The sequence below is a fragment of the Aegilops tauschii genome, chromosome 6 (genome assembly GCF_002575655.3).
Source record: "Aegilops tauschii subsp. strangulata cultivar AL8/78 chromosome 6, Aet v6.0, whole genome shotgun sequence".
In the NCBI taxonomy this organism is placed as follows: Eukaryota; Viridiplantae; Streptophyta; class Magnoliopsida; order Poales; family Poaceae; genus Aegilops; species Aegilops tauschii.
In genome coordinates, this window is record NC_053040.3 from 328,483,826 (window position 1) to 328,498,645 (window position 14,820).

Genomic DNA, 14,820 nt, shown 5'->3' on the forward strand with positions numbered 1-14,820 from the left:
AGTCGCTGCTTGAACTTTGGAGGTGCTCTGCATTTATGTTTTGCAGTCTCAGAAAGGGCTAGCGAGATACCGCTATTGTCATATTATATCATGGTTGTTTTGACAATGTGTTGCTGTTTGAGATATCTTATTAATTGCTCGCTAGCTGATTATGTCATTGATATGAGTTAATATAATATTTAAGAGTTATTGTCAGCATGGTTAGTTATAATGTTGGCTGAAAACCTGGGTGTTGTTTAAGCTTATTTATGCAAACAAGAGCAAAAGAGTTTGTAAAAGTTTTTCTTTTTCACTTTCAGTTTATCAACTGAATTGCTTGAGGACAAGCAAAGGTTTAAGCTTGGGGGAGTTGATACGTCTCCAACGTATCTACTTTTCCGAACGCTTTTCCTCTTGTTTTGGACTCTAATTTGCATGATTTGAATGAAACTAACCCCGGACTGACGCTGTTTTCAGCAGAACTACCATGGTGTTGTTTTTGTGCAGAAATAAAAGTTCTTGAAATGGAGCAAAACTTTGCGAGGAATTTTTATACAATAAATAAGAATTTCTTGAGCCAAGACCCACCGGAGAGGGGCCCCTGGGTGGGAACAACCCACCAGGGCGCGCCCCCTCTCCTGGCGCACCCAGGTGGGTTGTCCCCACCTGGTGGCCCCGCAGACCCTGAAACTGACGCTATAAAATCCTATATTTCAAGAAAAACATCAGGGAGAAAGAATTATCGCGATCCATGAGACGGATCCACCGTCACCTCCTGTTCTTCATCAGGAGGCCAGATCTGGAGTCCGTTTGGGGCTCCGGAGAGGGGGATCTTCGTTCTTCATCATCACCAACCCTTCTCCATCGCCAATTCCATGATGCTCCCCACCGGGAGTGAGTAATTCCTTCGTAGGCTCGCTGGTTGGTGAGGAGTTGGATGAGATTCATCATGTAATCGAGTTAGTTTTGTTAGGGCTTGGTCCCTAGTATCCACTATGTTCTAAGATTGATGTTGCTATGACTTTGCTATGCTTAATGCTTGTCACTTTTGGCCCGGGTGCCATGAACTCAGATTTGAACCGTTTATGTTATCATCATCATATCCATGTTTTAGATCCAATCTTGTAAGTTATAGTCACCTACTACGTGTTATGATCCGGCAACCCTGGAGTGACAATAGTCGGGACCACTCCCGGTGATGACTGTAGTTTGAGGAGTACATGTATTCACTATGTGTTAATGCTTTGTTCCGGTTCTCTATTAAAAGGAGGCCTTAATGTCCCTTAGTTTCCAGTATGGACCCCGCTGCCACGGGAGGGTAGGACAAAAGATGTGATGCAAGTTCTTTCCATAAGCATGTATGACTATTTACGGAATACATGCCTACATTATATTGATGAACTGGAGCTAGTTCCGTATCGCCCTAGGTTATAACTGTCTCATGATGAATATCATCCAACAAGTCACCGATCCAATGCCTACGAATTTATCTTATATTGTTTCTGCTAAGTTATTACTTCTATCATCACTGTTACACTTGCTGCAAAATTACTGCTATCACTGTTACCGTTACCGTTGCTGCTGTCACTACTATCAAAACTATCATATTACTTTGCTACTGATTACTTGCTGCAGATAATTAATCTCCAGGTGTGGTTGAATTGACAACTCAGCTGCTAATACCTTCAAATATTCTTTGGCTCCCCTTGTGTCGAATCTATAAATTTGGGTTGAATACTCTACCCTCGAAAACTGTTGCGGTCCCCTATACTTGTGGGTTATCACTGATTCAAAGAAGTTACCACAATAGCTATAGAAACTCCGAGTTAAGGTCGTAACTAAAACCGCGCAGGTAACAAAGAGCTCATATTAGTGGAAGATAAACTTGCACACTACGGGTAGTGATGGCGGCACCAGCTCATTAGAATGACTTAAAGCTATATGATCCCAAATGAATTTCGTCAAGTTTGGGACTTGATTGATTATTCGGGGAACAGACACTGATGGTACTTTTACTATCCATGAAGCAAGGTTAGTTGAAAGAAAAAGTTGGCGAGGCTGTGAGAATCAATTATGATGAATCATTTTCACCAGAAGTAATGCTAAAAGTCTGTATGAATAATGATAACAAATTGTCAGTAAAAGATTACAAGCTTCAAAGAAATAAACCTATGGCTTGAAACAAGCTTCACAAGAAGCTGGAATCAACATTTTGATGAAATAGTTAAATAGTTTAACTTCATTAGAATGAAAAGACTTGTGTATTCAAGAAATTTAGTGGGAGATATATGGCATTTCTAAATCTGATATGTGGATGACATATTGTTGGAAATGACATAAGTTACTTAGCACAATAAAAGGGTTCATCAAATGAATATGTTGATGAAGGACTCACGTGAAATAGATTATTGGACATCAAGTTCTATGGAGATACATCAAAATATCAGATTCGGCTAGAACCAGAGTATGTACATTGACAAGGTTTCAAAGAGGTTTGTAATTGAGATCGATGAAAGTTTTTCTCCCAATTGTCACATGGTGTAACACCTAGCAAAATCAATGTCCTAGGACAGTTGATGATTGGAGTTCAAATACGTTGATCATTGAAATCATCATAAGAACCATGATATGCACGAAGATGAATGTTTCTTATATACTAAGTGGTAGTAGCAGTGATCCTTGGATGGCTCACTGGCCAGCTAATAGAAATCATCAAGTACCTTGATACGTCCATTTTGCATCATGCTTTTATATTGATATTTATTGCATTATGGGCTGTTATTACAAATTATATCGTAATACTTATGCCTTTTCTCTCTTATTTTATAAGGTTTAATGAAGAGGGAGAATGCCGGCAGCTGGAATTCTAGACTGGAAAAGGAGCAAATATTATAGACCTATTCTGCACAACTCCAAAAGTCCTGAAACTTCACAGAGAATTGTTTTGAAATATATATATATATATAATATTGGGCAAAGAAAGTACCAGAGGGGGCCCACAAGCCATCCACAAGGGTGGGGGCGCACCCTGCCCCCCTAGGCGCGCCCCCTGCCTTGTGGGCCACCTAGCAGGCCCCCGATGCCCATCTTCTGCTATATGGTGTGTTTTGACCTGGAAAAAATCATAAGGAAGATTTCGGGATGAAGCGCCGCCGTCTCGAGGTGGAACCTGGGCAGAACCAATCTAGGGCTCCAGCGGAGCTGTTCTGCTGGGGAAACTTCCCTCCGGGAGGGGGAAATCGAAGCCATCGTCATCACCAACGATCCTCTCATCGAGAGGGGGTCAATATCCATCAACATCTTCACCAGCACCATCTCCTCTCAAACCCTAGTTCATCTCTTGTATCCGATCTTTGTCTCAAAAACCTCAGATTGGTACCTGTGGGTTGCTAGTAGTGTTGATTACTCCTTGTAGTTGATGCTAGTTGGTTTATTCGGTGAAAGATCATATGTTCAGATCCATAATGATAATTAATACTCCTCTGATTATGAACATGAATATGATTTGTGAGTAGTTACGTTTGTTCCCGAGGACATGGGAGTAGTCTTGTTATATGTAATCATGTGAATTTGGTATTCGTTCGATATTTTGATGAGATGTATGTTGTCTTTCCTCTAGTGGTGTTATGTGAATGTCGACTACATGACACTTCACCATGATTTGGGCCTAGGGCAAGGCATTGGGAAGTAATAAGTAGATGATAGGTTGCTAGAGTGACAGAAGCTTAAACCCTAGTTTATGCGTTGCTTCGTAAGGGGCTGATTTGGATCCATATGTTTCATGCTATGGTTAGATTTATCTTAATTCTTCTTTCGTAGTTGCGGATGCTTGCAAGAGGGGTTAATCATAAGTGGGAGGCTTGTCCAAGGAAGGGCAGCACCCAAGCACCGGTCCACCCACGTATCAAATTATCAATGTAATGAATGCGAATCATATGAGCATGATGAAAACTAACTTGACAACAATTCCCATGTGTCCTCGGGAGCGCGTTTCTTTATGTAAGAGCTCGTCCGGGCTTGTCCATTGCTACAAAAAGGATTGGGCCACCTTGCTACACCTTAGTTACTTTTGTTACTTATTATCCATTACGAATTATCTTATCACACAACTATCTGTTACCGATAATTTCAGTGCTTGCAGAGAATACCTTGCTGAAAACCGCTTATCATTTCCTTCTGCTCCTTGTTGGGTTTGACACTCTTACTTATCGAAAGGACTATGATAGATCGCCTATACTTGTGGGTCATGAAGACTCCTTTCTGGCACCGTTGCCAGGGAGTGAACCGCCTTTCGTAAGTGGAATTTGGTAAGGAAACATTTATATAGTGTGCTGAAATTTACTGTCACTTGTTACTATAGAAAGTAGTCCTTTGAGGGGCTTGTTCAGGGTATCTTCACCTCGACTGGGAGAGCAAAGAGTTGCTCCTCAACCTACTGCACCTACTGAAAATATTTATTATGAAATTCCTTCAGATATGATAGAGAAACTGCTAGCTAATCCTTATGCAGGAGATGGAACCTTACATCCTGATATGCACCTAATCTATGTGGATGAAGTTTGTGGATTATTTAAGCTTGCAGGTTTGCCCGAGGATGTTGTCAAGAATAATGTTTTCCCTTTATCTTTGAAGGGAAAGGCATTGACATGGTATAGGCTATGTGATGATATCGGATCATGGAACTACAACTGGTCCATCGTGATCGGAATTATATATATAATTTTTGGCCTCGTAGAGGAGAAAGTATCACTCAAGCTTGGGGGAGGCTTAAGTCAATGTTCTATTCATGCCCCAATCATGATCTCTCAATAGAAATTGTTATTCAGAATTTTTGTGCTCGGCTTTCTCGTAATGATCAATCCATGCTCGATACTTCTTGTACTCGTTCTTTTATGAAGAAGGATAGTGAATTCAAATGAGATTTATTGGAAAGAATTAAACGCAACTCTGAAGATTGGGAACTCGACGAAGGTAAGGAGACAGGTATAAACCTTAAGTTTGATTGTGTTAAATCTTTCATGGATACTGATGATTTTCGTGATTTTAGCACTAAATATGGAGTTGACTAGAAGATAGTAGCTTTTTCTGTGAATCTTTTGCTACTCTTGTTGATCTCCCTAAGGAGAAGTGGTTTAAATATCATCCTCCCATTGAAGTGAAAGTAGTAGAACATATTAAAGTTGAAGAAGAAACTATTACTTATAATGTTGATCTTATTGTTCCTACTGCTTATATTGAGAAATGACCTTTTCTTGTTAGAATAAAGGATCATGCTAAAGCTTCAACTGTGGTTCGTAAGAGTTATACTAGAACAGCTACATCCCCTGAACAAATTAAAGTTGAACCTAGTATTGCTATGGTTAAAGATCTCTTGGTTGATAATATTGATGGGCATGTTATTTATTTTTGTGATGAAGCTGCTAGGATTGCTACACCCAATATTAAAGATAAACATAGACCCATTGTTGGCATGCCTGTTGTTTCCGTTAAAATTGGGGAGCATTGTTATCATGGCTTATGTGATGTGGGTGCTAGTGTGAGTGCAATTCCTTATACCTTATACCAAGAAATTATGAATGATATTGCACCTACTGAGATAGAAGATATTGATGTTACTATTAAGCTTGATAATAGAGATACTATATCACCAATTGGGATTGTCAGAGATGTTGAAGTCTTGTGTGGGAAAATAAAATATCCTACTGCTTTTCTTGTTCTTGCTTCCCCACAAGATGATTTTTGTCCCATTATATTTGGTAGACCTTTCTTGAATAATGTTAATGCTAAGATAGACTGCGAGAAAGATATTGTTAATGTTGGTTTAGGGGATATGTCTCATGATTTTAATTTCTCTAAATTTCGTAGACAACCCCATGATAAAGAATTGCCTAGTAAAGATGAAATTATTGGTCTTGCTTCTATTGTCGTGCCTCCTACTGATCCTTTAGAACAATATTTGCTAGACCATGAAAATGATATGTTTATGAATGAAACAAGGGAAATAGATGAAATATTCTTTAATTAAGGGCCTATTTTGAAACACAATTTGCCTATTGAAATCCTTGGGGATCCCGTGTTTGAGCTTAAACAATTACCTGATACTTTGAAATATGCTTATCTTAATGAAAAGAAGATATATCATGTTATTATTAGTGCCATCCTTTAAGAGCATGAGGAAAAGAAATTATCGAAAACTCTGAAAAAGCACCATGCCGCTATTGGATATACTCTTGATGATCTTAAGGGCATTAGTCCCACTCTATGTCAGCACAAAATTAATTAGAGCCTCATGCTAAACCAGTTGTTGATCATCAACGAAGGTTAAATCCTAAGATGAAAGAAGTGGTAAGAAATGCAATACTAAAGCTTTTGGAGGCAGGTATAATTTATCCTATTGCTGATAGTAGATGGGTAAGCCCCGTTCATTGTGTCCCTAAGAAGGGAGGCATTACTATTGTTCCTAATGATAAGAGTGAATTGATTCCACAAAGAATTGTTACAGGTTATAGAATGGTAATTTGATTTTCGCAAATTAAACGAAGCTACTAGAAAAGATCATTACCCTCTACCTTTTATTGATCAAATGCTAGAAAGATTATCCAAACATACACATTTTTGCTTTCTAGATGGTTATTCTGGTTTCTCTCAAATACCTGTGTCAAAAGATGATCAGGAAAAGATCACTTTTACTTGCCCTTTCGGTACTTTCTCTTATAGATGTATGCCTTTTGGTTTATGCAATGCACCTGCTACCTTTCAAATATGTATGGTTGTTATATTCTCTGACTTTTGTGAAAAGATTGTTGAGGTTTTCATGGATGATTTCTCCGTTTACGAACTTCTTTTGATGATTGCTTAAGCAATCTTGATCAAGTTTTGCAGAGATGTGAAGAAACTAATCTTGTCTTGAATTGGGAGAAGTGCCACTTTATGGTTAATGAAGGTATTGTCTTGGGGCATAAGATTTCTGAAAGAGATATTGAAGTTGATAAAGCTAAAGTAGATGCTATTGAAAAGATGTCGTTTCCTAAAGATATCAAAGGTATAAGAAGTTTCCTTGGTCATGTTGGTTTCTATAGGAGGTTTATTAAAGACTTCTCTAAACTTTCTAGGCCTCTCACTAATCTCTTGCAAAAAGATGTTCCTTTTGTTTTTGATGATGATTGTTTAGAAGCATTTGAAATACTTAAGAAAGCCTTGATTTCTGCACCTATTATTCAGCCACCTGATTAGAATTTACCCTTTGAAATTATGTGTGATGCTAGTGATTATGCTGTTGGTGCTATTCTAGGACAAAGAGTTGATAAGAAATTGAATGTTATTCATTATGCTAGTAAAACTCTAGACAGTGCCCAGAGAAATTATGCTACTACTGAAAAAGAATTTTTAGCAGTTGTATTTGCTTGTGATAAGTTCAAATCTTATATTGTTGATTCCAAAGTAACTGTTCACACTAATCATGCTGCTATTAAATATCTTATGGAAAAGAAAGATGCTAAACCTAGACTTATTAGATGGGTTCTCTTGTTACAAGAATGATTTGCATATTATTGATAGAAAGGGAGCTGAGAACCCCGTTGCAGACAACTTGTCAAGGTTAGAAAATGTTCTTGATGACCCACTTCCTATTGATGATAGTTTCCCTAATGAACAATTAGCTGTCATAAATGCTTCTCGTAATACTCCATGGTATGCTGATTATGCTAATTACATTGTTGCTAAATTTATACCACCTAGTTTCACATACCAGCAAAAGAAAAGGTTTTTCTATGATTTAAGACATTACTTTTGGGATGACCCACACCTTTATAAAGAAGGAGTAGATGGTGTTATTAGACGTTGTGTACCTGAGCATGAACAGGAATAGATCCTATGCAAGTGCCACTCCGAGTCTTACGGAGGACACCACGCTGGAGATAGAACTGCACAAAAGGTATTGCAATCCAGTTTTTATTGGCCTACTCTCTTCAAGGATGATCGTAAGTTTGTCTTGTCTTGTGATGAATGCTAGAGAATTGGTAATATTAGTAGACGCCAGGAAATGCCTATGAATTATTCACTTGTTATTGAACCATTTGATGTTTGGGGCTTTGATTATATGAGACCTCTTCCTTCCTCTAATGGGTATACACATATTTTAGTTGCTGTTGATTACGTTACTAAGTGGGTAGAAGATATTCCAACTAGTAGTGTTGATCATAACACTTCTATTAAGATGCTTAAAGAAGTTATTTTTCTGAGGTTTGGAGTCCCTAGATATCTAATGACTGATGGTGGTTCACATTTTATTCATGGTGCTTTCGTAAAATGCTTGCTAAATATGATGTCAACTATATAATTGCATCTCCATATCATCCTCAGTCTAGTGGTCAAGTGGATTTAAGCAATAGAGAGATTAAATTGATTTTGCAAAGGACTGTTAATAGATCTAGAAAGAATTGGTCTAAGAAACTTGATGATGCATTATGGGCTTATAGAACCACTTATAAGAGTCCTATGGGTATGTCTCCTTATAAAATGGTTTATGGAAAAGCATGTCACTTACCTCTTGAACTGGAACATAAGGCATATTGGGCTATTAAAGAGCTCAATTATGATTTCAAACTTGCCGGTGAGAAGAGGTTATTTGACATAAGCTCGCTTGATGAATGGAGAACCCAAGCCTATGAGAGTGCCAAGTTGTTTAAAGAAAAAAGTCAAAAGATGGCATGACAAGAGGATACAAAAGCGTGAGTTTAATATAGGCAATCATGTTTTGCTATGCAATACAGGGCATTCCCGATAATTAATATATAGGTGGAAAATGTATCGGGTGGTGTTAACTTAATAGTAAAAGCCTCTAGTAATTGTTAGAGGGATTTTAAATTTAATTTAATATCAACAAGCCTTAAAAGGCCAAGTGTTGGAAGGCGACTTGGGCCACAAGGGCCCAAAAGGAGTGCCCCCCCCTTTCCTAAGGAGAAGGCCAAATTGGACAAGGGGAGGGAGTCCTCCACCCCCCTAGGGTCGATGCAAGGGGAGGGGGACTCCTCCCCTTGTGTGGCGCCCCCTCCTTCCCTCTTATCCTATATATACTAGAGCATTGGGCACGTTTTGAACACAAGTTTTGGAGCCTCCTCTAGTCTAATACTACTAGTTCTAATTGAGACAATCAGATCCAGTTTTAGTTCCTCTAATCGTCATAATTAGAAGTCGCGTGTGGCTCAAATATTCTCCTCTAATTCTCCAACGACGATTAGTTCTGGAAGGTGAAGTGCTGCCGGATCGTGAAGACCGTACGCTTGGAAACTGTAGAGAGGTCGTGCTTTTGGTCTTCGGTTCGAGGGATTGTTTGCGGGATTGTTCATTGATGGTTTTAGGGACTCCAAGTATGATCTACACTGACCCGTCTGCTTCTGCTACAACTCGGAGTCTGGTAACAATCATGATACAATCCTCTAATGTACCTTCATATTGTTCCTGAGTGTTCGTAGGCTGATTTTTTTGGTTTCTACTATGTTTCCCAACATGCTCCCCCTCCTCCCTCCCCGCCTCCTCGTCCTTCCCCACCTCCTCCTCATCATCATCATCCTCCGACGGCTCCGACGAATCCGGAGGAAGGTCGGTGGCGAAATGAGTAGCCTGCCTCGCCAAGATCTTCTCTAGCAGCTGCAGGCTCCGCTTCGGAGTGAGCATGGCTTAGGTAGTAATCCGGCGCCTCGTCATGGTAGCGGCGGGTGGATTTGAAGTGGCGGCGACAAAGGGAGAAAGGGGAAATGGGGCAGATAGGGTTCGGATGCCGCCGTCCGGCTTAAATGGCCAACCTCCTCCCACGGGCGGCACGCCGGAGCGGCGCCACGCGGTGTGGAGCGGAGGCGCCCGTCGAACAAACGGTCTCTCCGCATCCCATGTGGGCCCTAGCGGTCAGAGCCTACATGGTGGCGCGTCCGGGTGTCCCCATATCTGCCCCAGGTTTGGGCCGGATATGGGGAGTGTTGTCCAATCCGGGCGTTTGCGCCGGCTATGGATAGCCCGGTTGGGTGGCAAAATCTCGTCCAGAGATTGACCGGGCAACCCATCCGGACGTTTGGGGTGGGTATGGGGACTCCAGCTGTAGATGCTCTGAGCAAACAAAGAAGAGGGAAAAATTCAATGGGCCAAATGCAATAGAACCTACCCCTATATTATTTTTTTGAGTCCATTAATCCCCTATTCTATATGGCTAGGTGGATGCTCTCCTACTAGTACATTCGTGTACACTATTCTACAAGCACAAACTATTACTCCCTCTGTCTCAAAATATAAGGAGTTTTTGGAGTGAGGCGTTTTGGCTCTCGGCCTTCATGGAGGCCGATTTAAAAAAAATCAAAATTTGAACTTTTCGATTTAAAAAATCTGAAAAATGTACAAATAAACAATGGTGTTATGCGTATGTGTGTAAAATTTCAGGATGAAATAGCCTGAAATGCGATCTATACAAAGAAGACAAATTCATGGCCTCGGAGGATGAATAGTATGATGTGTTAAAAAGCCTCAGATTTGCTTTTTTACAACACTCATTCCAATGTATTTCGTCCTGAAAATTTACACACTTGTGCATTATGCCTCCATGAATATCTTTATTTTGTTTCAGAATTTTTGAAATGCAAAAATGTGAATTTTGATGATTTTTTTTTAAATGGCCTCATTGGAGCTCGGCCTCCAAAAGGGATTTCCGGAGTTTTTGACATTGTGAGACACGGGGGATAACAAATTGCAATGACGCATGCACTCTTAGCTTCAGAAAGAGAACCAAAAAATAAAATAAAATAAAATAACGTGCTCTTACTATTACACGGGCGGCGTATACAGAGGAAACATGTATATATTGATGACATGGACAAACAAGCCTAGTTTGCATGCAAGAGGTATTTTTATAGCCATGCAGGAGCTACAGCAGAAAATTGGGAAGGCCAATCTTCTTCCCCGTCTTCTTGACATCTTCCTGCACCCTTCTCCGATACTCCCCGAAGGTGAAGGTCCTGTAAGGTGAAGGCTCTTCGCATGCGCCGATGGGCGAGTCGTACGATGGGCAAAGGAAGTATGCCACGGAGTACCTCTCCGTCGTCGCGTTGGTCACCACTTTGTGCTCCACGCTCTTGTATCTGTTGTTGCTCCATGCCTTCAAGATATACAAAACCATATAAAGGGGACATTATGAACCGACATTCTATCAGGAATTTAAAGTAATACAGTGCATCCATGCATATAAAATACGTATACAACTTCCATGATTATTATTATTTTTGCATGGCATGATAGGTTTTTCTGTAAACTCCCTGATACAAGTTGAACGATGACGAATCTACGGCTGTATAATAATGCCCCATATAGTATATATAGGAAAAGGAGTAGGAGTAGCAGTACTATATGTTGCGCTGTGTTGTGCCTGGGTTGCCTAGCAAAAGTTGCGACGTACCATGTGAGCACCATGGAGTGTACAGGTCTCGCTTTTGTACATGCAATGTTTTGCTGTCCCCTGAATTAGCGGAATCCATAGGCTTTTCCTTAGCGGCGGTACACAGTCACAGAGCCAGCGCATACAAGTACGCAAGTTGTGGATATGTATGACGGGGCAGCTTCCCCTTTTAGAGCGTCGGGGTACACACCCGGCATAAGTTCATAGGTGCCGCGGTGGTGCGTACAAGCCAGGTTTGGACTCATCAAGCTAGTGGAGGACGGCCCAGCACAGAGCCACCTTCATGAGCTGACAAGTGTGTAGTACTCTACTAGGGAAAGTGTGCGCTATGCTAGGAGTATCGGTTAACATGCATGCATGTGGGTAAGGTATGCATGTACCTGGAAGAGGTCTCCAATGTTGACGATGAGAGCGCCGGGAATGGGCTTGACGGCCACCCACCGGGAGCCCTTCATCAGCTGCAGGCCGCCGACTTGGTCCTGGCAGAGCACGGTGAGGAAGTCGCTGTCCGTGTGCGGCACCAGGCCGAAGGCGTCCGGCGAGAACGGGCACGGCGGGTACCTGTTCAGCCGGAGGAAGCACGTCCTCTCGTCGCACCCTTTCGGGAAGCGTTGGCCGGCGGTGTGTCCCAGGCTCTCGGCCAGGACGCGCGCCAGCGTGTTGGCCAGCTTTGACATCGCGTTCGCCACCTCCTGCGTCACATCCCTGCACCGTCCACACACACACACACAAGCTTCTCTCTTAAGTTACTATTGGCTAAACTGTACTAGCGCTATACTAGTACTGTTGATTCGCATCGCCAACCCAAAACGCTTCCTTAATTTATGCCTATTAAGCAATGACTAACTACATTAACGACCTGTTAGCTTCCTTTCCTCTATCAGAACCAAATGAATTTCTAGAGCTAAAAACGAACTTTTAGTTGACATTCGCGTATGCGTCACGATCGTGTAGGTGTTGTTTTCACCACGATAGGAGACGCTCGTGATCTGGATTGTCAGACACCAGATAGACACATATACAGTTGATTGTGAAGTTGATCGAGAAATATTCACCGCACTGATACTCGCTAGAGTTAAAGCATTTTCCACATCAGACACCCGCGGATTTGATCTACTTCTTGACGCACGGAGTCACTACGGGGTTTTACGGGGGTGGATCCAGTTGGTGGTCTGCGATTGGTCATTTGGGTGAATTGGCCCACACCCTCCTGAAAATCAGGGGGGGGGGGGGGGGGGGGGGGGGTTTAGTTAGTTGAAACAAGCCCGTATTGCCCATGTAAAAGCCCGTGAACCTAGCATTTTTGCCACAACATTCGGAAGACGATGTTGCTGCACCAGCTTTTTATTTTGACATGATGTTGCTAGACCAGCTTAATCGCTGTAATTAACACGTCCCTTCTTTTCTACCTGGTCCTTATTCTCCCGCACTACCACTAAATGTCTCGATCATGTTTACCGCGACGGTCCTCACATGATGGGAAAGCTTTCAAATATTTATTCCCGGTACTTGAGAAGTACCGGCACTTCACTGGAGAAATGACATCTTAATCAGGATCAGGAGGGCACACATGTCGATCGAACAGCCTAAACACTCGAGCTAGCTTTAGTACTGTAATAAGCTAGCTAGTATAACTCCTACCGTGACACTGGATGCGTCGATGAACCACACACTGCAGGAGTACGTACGCACGTACCTGATGCTGGCGAGCTCGCCGTAGCTGCAAGGGGTACCGGAGATGCCGGCGAGCGGGACATGGAAGGCCTCAGACCAGGACAGCTGCCTTGGCGACGTGGCGGTAGGGGAGCCCCAGCGGTAGGAGTCGTTGAGAAGGCCGGCCGTGGCCTTGGCCTCGAACGGCAGGCGGAAGAGGCGCACCTGCTCCCGCCGCATCGCCTCCAGGAGCTCCTGCTTGACGCCGTGGTTGACCACCTGGAAGAAGCCCCATTCAGCGGCCGCGGACGCGATCGCCGCGGCGCATGCCGCCCTCTCCTCCGTGCCCCCGCCGCACGCCGTCAGGCACCCAACGTCGATCATCGGGAGCTCGCATTCCGACACGGGCGGGGCCTGGCAGCCAGGCGGCGGCGCCGAGGCGCACTCGTCGGCTTTGTTGCCACCGCGGAGCAGCGCGTAGTAGCTGTCCGCCAGAGGCGGCTCGGCCGTGCTCTCGGCGAAGGCCGGCATGGCTGGCTGGCTCCAACGCTAAGCTAGCTAGCTACGCGGGAGCTGTGAATAGCTACGCGCGCGCGCAGGCAGCTCGGGATGATCGAAGAGCAAGCGAGCTAGCTGTTCCCGTGTGCGTGTGTCGAGCTTGTTCTTGGATGTGAGCATGGGCAAGCTGTTTATATAGAAGGCGCGTCCGGCGAGCGGTATGCCGTGGCTTTGGCTCGTGTGTCAGGCCGGGACGCGCACTCGTGGGCAGCAGGACCTGCATGGGTGATGGGTCTGGCTGGCCCGCCCGGTCGAGGCGCCGGGGTTTAACTTTAAAAGTTCGATTGGCCGGGCTGGTAACAGCGCGGCACAGGACGACACTTGGAGGCGGCGGGGGCGACGCGGGGTGCTCCGCGTTTTTTGACTGGGCCAGCCAGCCACGCTGATCCGAGCCGTGCTTGTCAATGCTCATTGGGCGTGCATGGCGATGCGGACGGCTATAATTTTATTAAATCCGTTTTTCTATAGTATCTCGCCACAACTGTACGTGCGCGCGCGTACTTACTCAACAGTGAGATTTTCTGGAAGTGTGTATGTATGTATGCCGCGGTTACTTAATTCCGCGCGCGGTCGATCGGATGCACGTCGCTGAACGCGTGTTTCGCCGCGAGGCTTACGCGGGCGTGGCGCGCGTCACAACCATCTGCTCACCGCAGTGCGTTGCTCTCGTTGAAAACAGCGAAAACATTGCACGGCGGTAGCCGGCGACGGCCAAACTCGGCAAAAGAGATCGTTGCTTATTACTATTTTTACATGAGTACTTTTTTTTGCGAAATTTACATGAGTACTTTGATCATTCTAATAGAAGTTAACAATAGAGCTGGGTTATTTGAGACAAAGGCCTGGATTAGTACCACAAGTGGTGGACGGTCAGGTTTGATCCTCCCCACCTCCTATATAATTTGAGCATAATTTCACCTATGCTCAACTAAAAAAATTTGTAAAAACAAAATGAAAATTATTTCAAAATCTAATTATTACTCCCTTCGTCCGGAAAAGTTTGTCTCTCAAATGAATGTATCTAGCACTATTTTTCGGACGGAGAGAGTAGAATAGTGTCAGATACTAATAAGGATCCGCACAAAAGAGTTGCATAGCTCAAGGGCACATGCAATGCTCGCTCTTAGGCTAGGGCACTAGGGATAAAATCTTGGCTGTTTAGGCGGTTTTCATGTTGTTTCTAACTACTTTTC

General features: G+C 43.2%; 1 protein-coding gene across 1 annotated transcript; it reads right to left on the reverse strand.

Moving 5' to 3' along the window:
- Positions 1-10,537: 10,537 nt before the first annotated feature.
- On the reverse strand, positions 10,538-13,850 carry LOC109746245 (gibberellin 2-beta-dioxygenase 6-like). Its single transcript, XM_020320242.4, has 3 exons — positions 13,113-13,850; positions 11,797-12,121; positions 10,538-11,119 (listed from the first exon to the last, which is right to left on the reverse strand). The coding sequence occupies exons 1-3, from the start codon at positions 13,598-13,600 to the stop codon at positions 10,889-10,891; spliced, it is 1,044 nt and encodes a 347-aa protein (XP_020175831.1). The 5' UTR covers positions 13,601-13,850; the 3' UTR covers positions 10,538-10,888.
- Between the last annotated feature and the right edge of the window lie 970 nt (positions 13,851-14,820).